The sequence below is a fragment of the Ptychodera flava genome, chromosome 11, assembly GCF_041260155.1.
Source record: "Ptychodera flava strain L36383 chromosome 11, AS_Pfla_20210202, whole genome shotgun sequence".
NCBI classification, from domain to species: Eukaryota; Metazoa; Hemichordata; class Enteropneusta; family Ptychoderidae; genus Ptychodera; species Ptychodera flava.
The window spans coordinates 27,643,426-27,656,993 of NC_091938.1; the positions used below are offsets into that span (position 1 = coordinate 27,643,426).

Sequence of the window (13,568 nt, forward strand, 5' to 3'; positions counted from 1 at the left end):
AAGTCATGCTAGCTACAAACGTAGAACAATTCTGATAGTGAAAAAAAAACCTGCATACTAGGTCCTTCCTCTACGTTCAAGCCGATATGACACACAAGAACACTTAGGAGTTAGAATAACTCAACTGTACATAAAATGTGAATTGTTTCTGGGGTTTAATTCTTACACCGATTGAGTACATTCAAAAGGATAAAAGCTTGAATCACTGGCCAAGTCTCTTGTTCCATAAAAATTATTGTCTTCAATTTAAGGGGCCGTGGAAAATCAAAGTACGCACATGACATGCAATTTATTATGTTAAAGGGACAGGAGTTTCTAGTGCTCTACTGTGATTCCCACACGCCACTTCGCTCTAACCTTGAGCTATGCTCATGCACCATTGAAGCATGCGTATTTGTTGTTCGTAAACCTGTAACGTTATCAACGGGGAATTAATTTGCACTTCAAAACTTTCTTTCAGGGCTGGATCTTTTAGAGCAAACCCCCAGTAAAAATGCAATTAGTTTCATTTGCCTTGCGCCTGTCTTAAGGTTCCAAGACAAGAAATTGACCTTTTTAAGCAAACAATTCTCTAGTGGTTAATAAGCTTAGAACCCCCGTAAATTTTCGGAAATCCTAGATATGGGGGAACATTTTGGTTACCATAGTGTCACTATTGTTTACATAACTATTACGTGACATGTAATTTGCATAACCTTTCAAAAATCGGTTTTCCCTTTGTTTTGTCTCAATGCTTTGAGGTATGAGGCTAAAATTCGTGTGAGTGTAAGCTGTCCTTAGGTCTCAGAATTTTTGAACCTTCTTAAACAATTTTTGTACCCGAAAAACCTCCAGAGGGGTGAATTTAACCCTGATTGATTTTTTTAAAATTGTTCTCCCAAAAAATTAAGCAAGATATAAAAAATCTGAGACACCTTTTGAAGAGCGTTGTGACAGCTTGCATTCCAGCAAGTTTGAGTCAGATATTTTTAAGTATGGAGACAAAACATAGGGAAAACCGATTTTTGAAAGGTTATGCAAATTACCTGTCATGTGATAGTTATGTAAACAATGGTTACACTGTAGTTAGCAAAATGATCCCCTCTATCGAGGCTTTCAGAAAATGTATAATTTACCGGGGTTCTGAGCTTATCTAGCACCAGAGAATTGTTAGATTAAAAAAGGTCAATTTCTTGTCTTGGAACCTTAAATATCAACGCTTCCCTTGCAGTGTTCTCTGGGCACACTTTTGCACCAAATCTAGCGCCACCTGTGTTGAACTACAAAATTTCTAGTTTTTGTTCGCTTACTTCGATGACCTCCGGTAGCGCAGCGATTTAACCTTTTGTCTGATAAGGTTCGTTAAATAACAAACACATTACATTTATTATCAATATGTGTAGAAATTGTTCCACATCCGTCGAATAAACATGAAAAACGCTATCCCAAACTGACAATGCGTGCGTGGCACTGTATCAACTGTTGAGAAAATTGTACAGTCATAGATTTGTTTGTACAATCATGCGTTGCTATACCGATATGTGGAGTTTATGATGTATTGCCGGTGGAAACTACAAGTAGATGCTTGACCCGGATATCCGTGAATAACACGGCGTTCAGTTTCTGACAGGGAAACTTTTGCGCCTGGTTACCTTCTTAAGAGATCTGTATAAGCAGCTGTGTTGAGCGTTTTTATTTTGTAAATGGAATGAGAGAATAGCGGTTCCTAATCATATAAAAACAGAGAAGATGTAGTACAGGGGTTATTAGACGACCTGACTTGCTTCGTCTAGTAGAGCGAATACTGACGGAAGTGCAAACAGTTGATTCTGTGAAACACTCATGACAAACTATAGTCTTCCCCTTTAGGGACTGGTCAGTTACTTCGGCTTGGGGGGGGCGCGGTGGATTATTTTTTGCCGACGTCAAAAAGTGGCTAACCCCCTATCCCAACTTTTGAAAACAGGGTGACCCCCGCTATTCAGACTTTCAAAAAGAGGGTGTTAACTACTGTAAACATATTTTTAAACTATCGAGTAATATATCAAATGAAAGGTATTTGCATGTAGAATACCAAATGGATATCGAAAGAGATATTTCAGTTGGTTTTACTGAAATATTTCCATATTTATATTGAAAAATTATTTTCCCATTTTGAATAACAATATTATAAATATTTCATCACATACAGCCACATCATACAGCCATACCATACGTCATTTTAAAGCTTATTATCTCTAATTCAAGAAAATTGACAATGTTGAACTATCAAGTAAGGCCGTATCTCTAAATTGCATAATTTACACAGGTAAGTAATTTGCATAAATGCAATATAAAATTAGAAAATTCATTAACTATTCTTAACATACTCCTACACTATCAAATGAAAAGTATTTGCATGTAAAGCACTAAATTGACATCCCAAGAGATATACAAATTGCTTTTACTGAAATATTTTCATATTTGTAGTGATAAAAGTTATTTTCCCCTTTTGAATAACGGTTTTTTAAAAATTTTAACAGCAGTATCAATGCAACCACATGCATTATGATGTGCAAAAAGTGCATAGAACACGGAGAACAAACAGTTGAAATGAGGTCTGGAAATGAATATTTTGTTTGTTTAATGTATGTTTCAAAACATATGAATACCTCTTCTTGTCTGCATTATTATCCGATACCGATGTCTAGTTTTTATAGGTCAGAGAGTGTTTCTCCAAACATGCCCTCTGTATGGAGTATAATATACCCATTCACAGCATATGAAAACCGTTTAATGTTACTCAAGTATACCAACATTTTCTTGTAATGTTGTAACCAAGGCAACAGCACACACACACACACACACACACACACACACACACATATATATATATATATATATATATATATATATATATATATATATATATTGATTTTTAACATATACGGTTATTGATTTTAACGCCGACATTTTTTCGCATAGACGTGTTGGGAAAATATCACCAATTACTATTAAGTCCAAACATAAGAAAGATCCCCATGAACTACACTATTGTAGTTGTTGAAAAGTAACTATGTAGCCGAAACAATGTGTGAGAGTAAGCTGTAGTCAAAGTTGTGGCATGATTCATGATCCAAGTCATTCATGGCGATACAGTGTCACGCATTTCCAGTACATCTAGTAATTCTACAAATTCATCATCCTCTTATTAAACAGTTTTGTCATGAGTAAAAGGGTTGCCACAGTTATAGCCGTCTTGTGCATGGAAGATTAATTTGACAGCAGACACAACTGGTGATATGTAATAAGGGAAAGTAAACTCCACACATCGTTCATATCTTATAGTTGTTTGAATTTGTGTATGTTATGTTTGGCTGTTTTGTCTAAAGTGTTGATTTGCCATGGCAAGACGTACCCTTAATCTACGTATCCTGCCTTGAACCAGCACTTGAGTAGAAAGACTACTGTGACACTGTGATCCTTTGATGCTACCTTTCGATCTTTTGATGCTACGCCCAGTTATAGCGTTGTATTCATTGCTCCGCTTCGATAAAGTTTGTGTGTGTGATGTGTGATAGTGAGCGTACGTGCGTGAGTGCTTCACCAACTCTACAACGTGTGGAGCGGTCACAGTCAGAAAAATGTAACAACTTAGCCGGCTATTGAACCACTCTTTTTTGAGAGTGGGAATTTAGCCGTGCGGTTCTGTCTGCTGCCTCTCCGCTAGGCGACTGATGCCGTATGTTGTGGGTTCGAACCCGATTGAAAACTAGCCGTATTTTCTACCCTGGGTTGATAGTTCTGCTGGTGGACAGAATTGTCCCCGAGACTACTCGTTCGCCCAGTTATAGCGTTGTATTCATTGCTTCGCTTCGATAAAGTTTGTGTGTGCGATGTGTGATAGTGAGCGTACGTGCGTGAGTGCTTCACCAACTCTACAACGTGTGGAGCGGTCGCAGTCAGAAAAATGTAACAACTTAGCCGGCTATTGAACCACTCTTTTTGGATAGTGGGGATTTAGCTGTGCGGTTCTGTCTGCTGCCTCTCCGCTAGGCGACTGATGCCGTATGTTGTGGGTTCGAACCCGATTGAAACTAGCCGTATTTCGGGAATAGAGTTGTCTTCATCAGTCGCTTAAAATTCATTGTCTATTGGTGAAACGTGTGCAATACTTGACCACGTTGTTTCGCTGAAGTTATATTTGTTCATGTAAGGAAGCTAGAATGTCTACCGTTTCGGTCTGGTTGTGTTTATGGATGCTCATGTGAATAGGAGATCGAGCTGTTGTAAGTTTTGTTTGGCATTGGTGTAACGCTTATATTTCTGTTTCATATGTATGTGATTAGGCTACGTTCACAAATAATGGTAGTGAGGGGCGGAGGAATTCGGGGTGAAATCGAAATTTTGAGGGATTGTAGATAGAGGAGCACTTGAAAGTTTTGATCTGTCTGTAGGGGACCTGAAAATGTTTTGGTTCCCTTTTACTTTTTTTGCGATTCCAAGGTTTCGAAGGCAATTCAATGGAAATCGAATAACAATTAAATCTGATCCGATTGTTCTCAAGTTAGTAATAATCAAACAAGATCTAGAATTACTTTTACTTTTTTATTTTTACATCATTACTTTTATCGAAAAGGTCTTGTATTTTGTATCGTATTGTTGTGGCATAATTGTTCTAATGCATCGTAATGTTTCGCCTTTAACAAATCCTTAAATATTGCCGTTTGATTGCATGAACTGGAATCTGGTATCTGTTGGTTTTGTGTGTGTGTTCTTAAGTCGAGAATGTTAATTTGTTGCATCGATGACCTTCACAGAAATGAGGTCTAAGGATGTGTTTTTTTGAGAACAGCTTTCGAAAATTTCAGAGTGGGATGCATTTTTTATGTTTGACATGAATTTATTAAGCTCGTGTTGGGTTCCAATGAAAATCATACATTGTCTCTGAATCTCAGTCAGAGCGATATTTGTTCTGTGTGTTGCTAAATTATTCTTATTTTGTATATATTTTATTCTTATTTTGCATAACGAGGGCATTATTCGTATTTACTGCACAATTTTATGAATATCAAAAATAAATCAAGATATTCGCGATTTAAATAAAAATTTTCAATAAGATTATTATATGTTTGGAATTCATAGTTCTATTCTACATGCCAATAACTCTCATTTGATATATCACTCGATAGTTTAAAAGCAAGTGAAGAGTACATAACAATGGATTTTTATAATTTTATATCGGACTCATGCAAATTAGGTACCCGTGTGCATTATGCAAATTAAAGAATTAAGGCTCTATTTTGCAGCTGCATATCGTCAATTTTCGTGAAGCAGAGGTAATAGGCTTTCAAGTGACGTATCATGTGGCTGTATGATGTAGTTGTATGTGTTAAAATTATTAAAATATCGTTATTCAAAAAGGGAAAATATATTTTTCGATATAATTATGAAAAATTTCAATAAAATCATTTTAATATCTCTTTGGGTATCTATTTTGTATCCTACATGCAAATACCTTTCATTTGATATATCACTCGATAGTTTAAAGTATGCTTGGAGTAGTTAATAAATTCCTAATTTTATATCATATTTCTGTAATTTGCGTACTTATGTGAATTGGTAGCTACGGCCGTACTTGACAGCTCAAAATTGTCAATTTTCTTGAAGTACAGATAATAAGCTTTCAAATGACGTATAATGTGGTTGTAATGATGTGGCTGTATGTATTAATTGTTTTAAATATTGTTATTCAAAAGGGAAAATATTTTTTCAATATAAATATGAAAATATTTCAGTGAAATCAATTTAAATATGTCTTTGTATATCAAAGTTGTATTCTACATGCAAATGTCTTTCATTTGATATATCACTCGATAGTTTAAAATATGATTAGAGTAGTTATTCGTAAATTTCTGATTTTACATCGCATTTATGCAAATTGGGTACCCGTGTAACTTATGCAAATAAGAGGCTATGACCCTACTTGACAGCTCAACATTGTCCATTTTCATAAAGAAGAGATGATAAGCTTTTAAATGATGTGGCTGTATGATGTGGCTGCATGTGTTATTTTTTTTTTTTATTGTTATTCAAAAGGGGAAAATACTTTTTTCACAATAAATATGGAAATATTTCAGTGAAATCAATTGAAATATCTCTTTCGATATCCATTTAGTATTCTACATGCAAATACCTTTCATTTGATATATCACTCGATAGTTTAAAAGTATGTTTAGAGTAGTTAATAATGTAATTTCTAATTTTATATCGCATTTATGCAAATTGGACACAAGTGTGAATTATGCAAATTTGGGGGTATTGCCCTACTTGGCAGTTCCACATCGTCAATTTTCTTGAAGTAGAAATAATAAGCTTTCATATGACGTATGATGTGGCCGTATGTAAAGTGGGTACATAAAGTGTGAAAAATAGGTGAGTCTGCCGCTCGCCTATTTGTGTTAGCAACGGATTTGTTCTTCTCTATCACTCGGGCAAGAAGTTGATCGACAGGCGCTGATCCGAAGTGTAAGTGACTGACTCCCGTGTATGAAGGTCTGTAAGCATATCACAGCAGGCACATCTCCTTGCTGAAATATTTACTACAGTATTACGTGAGAACCACTTAGATCATTGATGATTGTAGTGATAACTCAGATTATCATAGAGGGAACAACGTTGTGGAATATTAACACTCAGTTTTTTCAACGAGGATGAATGCTCTTGCGGTACATAATATCTGGTGGTAGTATCGGCTTGTCCATGAAAGGTAGGAACTGAAATAGATTTTAAGTCAATCGTAATTACGTTGCTCCAAATTCTTCAATTTCTCTTCGAAATCGTGTGATCTCGTGATTCAGCCGACTAAATTGTATTCGTACGTGATTTACTTCGAGTAATTTCGGCCCCGTCGTTTCGACTTCGACAACTCTATCATCAAAGATGGCTAACACTTGACAATTTCTAGTGCACAAATCAGGGAGTCAGGGGTAATTTTTCAGCGATATTTGATCGGTCTATCATAGAAGACCAAATCTCGTCTGCCTTACTCAAACGTATCGGAGCACGGCGAGTATTTCATTTTCAAATATTCCCTCCAGCCTTCAAAAAATCACATCGTCGGACCTGGTAATAAACGAGATCACTTAGTATTTACCGCCGAGACGGGCCTTTTACTGACTACAGTACAGTAACTGCAAATAGTGACATGTAGCAATGTCATAGAAGCCAGACTTGGTGGAACGACTATGAGACCAACAGGAACCACAGTCCCTACAACACTGCAGTGTGGGACTGTGCCGAGTCATTTCAATCCGAATGGTACCTTGAAACACATTTAAAACTGAAAGGAATTCGAACGTGATATAGAAAATCACAGTAAATAATTAAGCTTTTCAGAAAGAAACGTGGCACTCGGCGGGTGAGAATCGTGCTCTACTGAACGTGTTGTTCAAAATTTATTGCAATAATTTGAAAATACTGTCACATTTTTTTTGGTCAGCTTTCATGCTGCGAGAGACGACTGTAAATGTTTGAATAAGCAAAATATTAGTCTTGACACGTCATCCCAGATGATTTTAAATGACGATGTTACATTATGTTACAAACTATTATGTCCATATTCTGTTATTTCCCGAATGATTCAAATTGGCGACCCTTCCAAACTTCTTCACCCCAGTTATTCCAGGCATGAAGACACTCTTTTTACACATTTACTACCGGCGACATTCCGTGTTGGTCCATGACTGACTGGTGAGGTTGTAGCTAAATTACTCACGTTCGAATATAGTGTAAAAATCAGACATGCTTGTAGTGCATAAGCTTTTATATATATAATATATTATATATATATATATATATATATATATATATATATATATATATATATATATATATATATATATATATATATATGTATGTATATATATATATATTTATATATATATATATATATATATATATATATATATATATATATATATATATATATATATATATATATACACAAAATGTATACAATGTGCCCTCCCGGTTATCACCATAATGGCTTTATGGCAACCTCTGAACTTGGGCACAGAGAGTACGGTGTCATATATATATATATTTTATATATATGTTTTATATATATATATATAATATATATATATATATATATATATATATATATATATATATATATATATATATATATATATATATATGACATTGCATTACATTATACTACTCAGTAAATTATCGATCAGCATCGAACTCATAACGTATATCAAAACCGCTTGACTAAATCCTACCCTTAACATAGCGGTTCAATAACCGGTCTAAGTTTTTACATTTTTAATACCTCCTTTACCTTTTAATCCCTCCATACGCTTAGTACATCGCTGAACCGGGCTTCCGATAGCCTCGGGGACGATTAAAAATCATTGAAAGGGTTCGCTTCTCTTTGAATTATTGTTTTCAGAAAGTGTAAATGTGATGTCCAGTTGAGAATTGCCAGTTGAAGCAAATAAGGCAAAATTTTGGAGGAGATTTGGTTGACGGAATCACAGTACTTTCAATCATCGGAGTGAAGACTGCAACATGCACCGGTGTCTCCAGAGTTTTAGATTCCCATCGCTGAGGGCGTGCTTTCTGATATGCACGTTCGCTTTGGCAACTTGCTATGCACTGGTACTTATTGGCTACCAAATCCAACGCCTAGCACAAGTGCGTACACATCATCACAACACGGAAAAACTACATCACTTCCAACGCTTGTGAGTTAAATATCCATACAGCACAATTCAATACATTTTTCTACAAATGGCAGTCCGTGTAATTGAAGCTTATCATTTCAATATAAACGTACTGCACTTTAATAGTTTTTTGCATCTGTGATTCGATACAATGGCCATTGAAACACTATGCTGTTGACCTAAGATTAATGTGTATACTAGAACCCCATCAACGGTTTACACAACAACTTACACAGACCACTTACCACCGTATGACACCAAGCAATTGTCTCATTATTCTCCTTAGGCTGCGTTCACACAAAACGGTGGGGCAGGAGGAATTCAGGGGGATTCGAAAATTTGGGGGATAGTAGAGGGGGGACTTGAAAATTTTTACTCTGCCTGTAGGGGGGACTTGAAATTGTTTTGGGTCCCTTTCATGTTTTATATTTTCCAATTCCAAGTTATTGTAGGTAATTCAATGAAAAATGAATACCATTTTATGTCATCCAATTATTGTAATGTTAGTAATAATTTAACAAAATCCAGAACCACTTTGTCACCACTTTTGAAAAACTAAACATATGTGATTTGTCGTAAAAAACAAACTTGAGCGTATTAACTGGGCAGAAGCTGCAACTGTTGATGATTTTTGCAGTATTTCTATACAATATATTATTTACAGTTTCTTGCTGTCTCCCTCAGCCTACAGCATGCTCAAACACACAATATTCAGTTTGTCGACAAAGCCTGTATATATAAATATGTATTAGGTGATAATTTAATTAGAGTCCAGGCTGGCAGTCAGTTGTCAGTGATACAAATGCATGGTTCACATATACATGCTGTGATTGCACGCTGAATACTGGACAGTTCAACATGCTGTAGGGAGTAGAACAAGAACGCAGTCATATAAACTGAACAAAAATATTGTCAAAATTATCAAAGTTAATACAGCTGCTGCCTACGGGCAGTGTCACTATTAGTTACTGCCCTGCTACTGCAGTGTCACTGTCACTGCATACCTGAGTAGTGACAGAGCTCCGACTCTGATGTACATGGTAGTTGAAGAAGAGTTCGGGTCCAATGACGCTCATGACAGTGAAGCATACTTGCACACAAGATCAGGCCAGAGAGCAACACATGGAAGACCTGGAGACTTGAAAAGTTATCGGAAATTTTGAATTCTGGCATATGAGAATAATCTTTTCTTTGACTTTGTACGATTTCAGTAATACACAGTTTTCTGATAATTTCATTATTGTACATACTGTGAAGCATCTGGTGAAATAAAGCATTCATTCATTCATTCAAATATTAAAGAAAAAAGATGGGGTCACCATGCTTGATTTTCTAAATTTTCAAATTCTCGTCAACCGTACTACAAAAGTGAAACTTCGAACAGTAAAGACGAAATGAAAAAAATATGTGACTAAATGGAATTATTTATTTTATAACCAAATTTGCCATTATTACACCCAACATTTCAGAGATTAAAACATTTATTTGATATAATATTGTAACCTCCCAGTATTGGCAATTTTTAGTAGCATCTGATTCATATATGTCTTGTACTTTTGAAACAAATTTTTGGTAGGTCACTGTGCTCAGTTTTTTTAAAATATGGTAGTTAGCCAGAATTCACAATTTGCCTACTTTCTCATGATCGTCATTTTGTGTGCTCTTCGGCAGGAGCAATTGACCTGGCCAGAGTTGGATTAACTCAAGTGTGCTTATATTCTCAAATCCAAAAAGTTCACTGATATCGATGCGTTTAAAAATGAATCAATTTAAGAACTTGCCTTGGGAATATGAGTTTACAAAGTGCTAATAACATGTAGTCGTGAACACCTGCGAGCGGAACGGCGCAAAACGTGTTTATTTTTTCTGCGTGCACATCCTTTACACATTTGCGGGCTTGTGATAGTTGGGGGTTGAAAATTTTTGATCATATAGAAGGGGGCATTTGAAATTTTTTTTAGGATATTGAGGGGAATCTGAAAAAAAATAAGACTTCAATCACGATTCCTCCAGCCCCCCCCCCCCAATCATTATTTGTGAACGCAGCCTTATATACATCTATTGTCATAGTCATTGAAAGCCTACGTGACCTTTGTTGTTCGCCAGTTTCGTTCTAGAGTCAGGGGTAGATAAGCTTTTCAGTATCCTCCTTTTTGCGTATGTTTTACGTGTATATTGTAAAGCGATACAGAATATTCATCGAGATTGTTGACACTTTACAACTCAATTGCCAGTACATTAATCACTATCGCTATACCCCCTCTTTGGCAGCGTGGACGAGATGAGACCATTCTACAATGAAATGTATGGGAACGAATTCATTAAGCCTGGCTATCCGCAGAGGGCGCAATCCTTAACCGAGCTCAGGTTGGTACTTCGGGTTATCGTCACACACTACTCTCGTTCAAAATTACACACCTTTCACCCTTTCAACAACTTCATGCATATTGTAAAAATATTTACAAAGCAAGTTTTATTTACTACAGAGAAATCTGTTAGCTACAACGTCTTCACACGAAGGCGTTTTTTCTCGAAGCAATATTGTCCGAAATATTATCTCTTTTTTTGTAAATATCTTATTTTTACCAGGGATGAAGTCTCCAGAAATCTCGACTTGGAAAATTCAATGGCAGTATTTCGTCGGCATGTACGGCGAATAGACATGGACTTCCCACAAAACTTTTGGCCTCAAGGTAAACCACCAATGGGGAAGTACCGATTGCAATACGATGAACTCTTCGAGACCATAGCAGCTCAAAATCGATGCGCCCTCGTCGGGAGTGGCGGAATTCTTCGAAATAGCACGTGTGGGAAAGAAATCGATGATCACGATTTTATCATGAGGGTAAATTTAGCAACAGTGCAAGGATACGAAGTGGACGTGGGAAGCAAAACTCACCTGGTGGCAGTGAACAACTTAGTTGTTACTTATCTCAGCAAATATTTCAGCGCCGAAAAATCAATGCAGTCGACTCACCCTCACAGGCGATATGTGGACGTTATTTCTTCCATGAACGATACAATCCTGTGGTTTCCCTATAATATGTCCTGGACGGACATAGTAATGAAAGACGCTAAAGCGAATCTTTATAAATTGCTGAAACATATGAGATCTTCACAGTTCAAGTACAGGGTGGCTTATTCACCTGCACCGCTATACCCACAGAAGATCAATAGGTACTAACATTCATTTCTGTTCCCTCTTGTAATTTTTCCTCGGCAGTTATCTTCTTGTAGGTTTCTATCAATAGTAACGAATGCATGATAACGAATACATATGTTTTTCCCTTTCCTATAGGGAATCGCATTTCAGAGAGAGAGAGAGAGAGAGAGAGAGAGAGAGAGAGAGAGAGAGAGAGAGAGAGAGAGGGAGGAGAGAGAGAGAGAGAGAGAGAGAGAGAGAGAGAGAGACAGACAGACAGACAGACAGACAGACAGACAGAGACAGAGACAGGTAGACAGACAGAGACAGACAGACAGAGACAGAGACAGACAGACAGACAGACAGACAGACAGACAGAGATGGAAGACAGACACAGACAGACAATTAGACAGACAGACAGTGACAGACATAAATATTTACAGACCGACAGCCCGTCGGACAGTAAGGGGAGGGGAGGGGAGGGAGAGGGTGATCATCGGGCAGTTTGTCTCTTTTGCAGGAATAGAAATTATCAATATACAGGAAACTCTTAAATTGTGTACCGATTTATTTTCTTGAAAAAAATATTTTACTGGTGTTTAGGACTCGGAGCTACACCTGATATGTTGCTGTATGCTTTTGACTCTTCACAGGTTTTGGAATAAAAGCACCACCAGTGAGGGCTTCCTTCTGTTTACAATAGCGACCCTGTTTTGTGATCGCATTGATTTGTACGGATTCTGGCCACACGCGCAAGATCTCCATGGAAATAACGTCACTCACCATTACTACGACTCGACGACGTTACATCGGAAAACCATTCCGAATGAGTTTAAGATTCTGTCGCGATATAATTCCACCGGGGTGATAAGATTGGTCGCTGATAAGTGTGATGGCTGATTATTAATATTAACAAGCTTTTACCTGTTTAATTCGAATGAATGAGTGAACGAATGAATGAATGATATGAAATTATGTTTGAATGAACGAACGAATGAATGAATGACGAACAAAGTAATGTTTGAATAAATGAACGAATGAGTAAATGTACGACCGACCAAATGAATGAATGAATGAATAAACAAAGGCTGTAATTTATTAAGGTCGGTTAGGATCGAAAACGTGCTTAGTGCCACTTTCAAACACTTCTCCCCGGGTCCCAGGAACTGTTGCTTCTCAAATGCAAAACGCCCTCAAGAGGTCGCTTTGCATTTTGAAGCGAATAATGCCAATCACATAACAGAAACCCTCTGTATTCGTTTCAAAATGGCACTCCAAGAAGGAAACTTGCATGTACAATCCTTAGATTTGCAGCTATTGTTTATCCATTGCAAGCACTTAAAACTTTAAAAAATACTGTACTGTCACAAATTAATTGAAATTTCCACAAAAGACAACCATACAAGGAGAAATGACATCATAATGTGCATTATTTCATCGACATCAGTCGGGTTTACCACACATATTTGACTAGCCTCTATTCTTCCCTTCAAAACATGTCTGATACTGATTTGAAAGTTTTCTACTATATCTACATATGACTATTATTTTACCTCTTCTATACTCACTAAAAGTTAATACCCCGTCGTCGATGATATCTCGAATAGTCTCACAAGTACTGTCGGTGCTAGCCCATAAGCTCTCACCAGATTGCAGTACTAATTTTACCAAATTCTTTCCTATCGCTATGCTCTCAAGAAAAATCTCTTTGTTGAAATAAAACATTTTTAACAATT

The 13,568-nt window shown here is 36.7% G+C and overlaps 1 protein-coding gene across 2 annotated transcripts in view; it reads left to right on the forward strand.

Annotated features, from left to right (window-relative positions):
- The window catches only part of LOC139143991 (CMP-N-acetylneuraminate-poly-alpha-2,8-sialyltransferase-like), a 23,981-nt gene extending 10,413 nt beyond the window's left edge, over nucleotides 1-13,568 (forward strand). Inside the window, exons 1-4 of one of the 2 annotated variants that reach the window (XM_070714618.1) lie at nucleotides 8,326-8,711; nucleotides 10,962-11,057; nucleotides 11,280-11,867; nucleotides 12,486-13,568. In XM_070714618.1, the coding sequence (XP_070570719.1) occupies nucleotides 8,536-8,711; nucleotides 10,962-11,057; nucleotides 11,280-11,867; nucleotides 12,486-12,732 (1,107 nt within the window). In that variant the 5' untranslated portion in view covers nucleotides 8,326-8,535 and the 3' untranslated portion in view covers nucleotides 12,733-13,568. Of the gene's footprint in view, nucleotides 1-8,325; nucleotides 8,712-10,961; nucleotides 11,058-11,279; nucleotides 11,868-12,485 lie in introns of those variants that run through there. The other variant, XR_011554709.1, reaches the window with a different exon arrangement.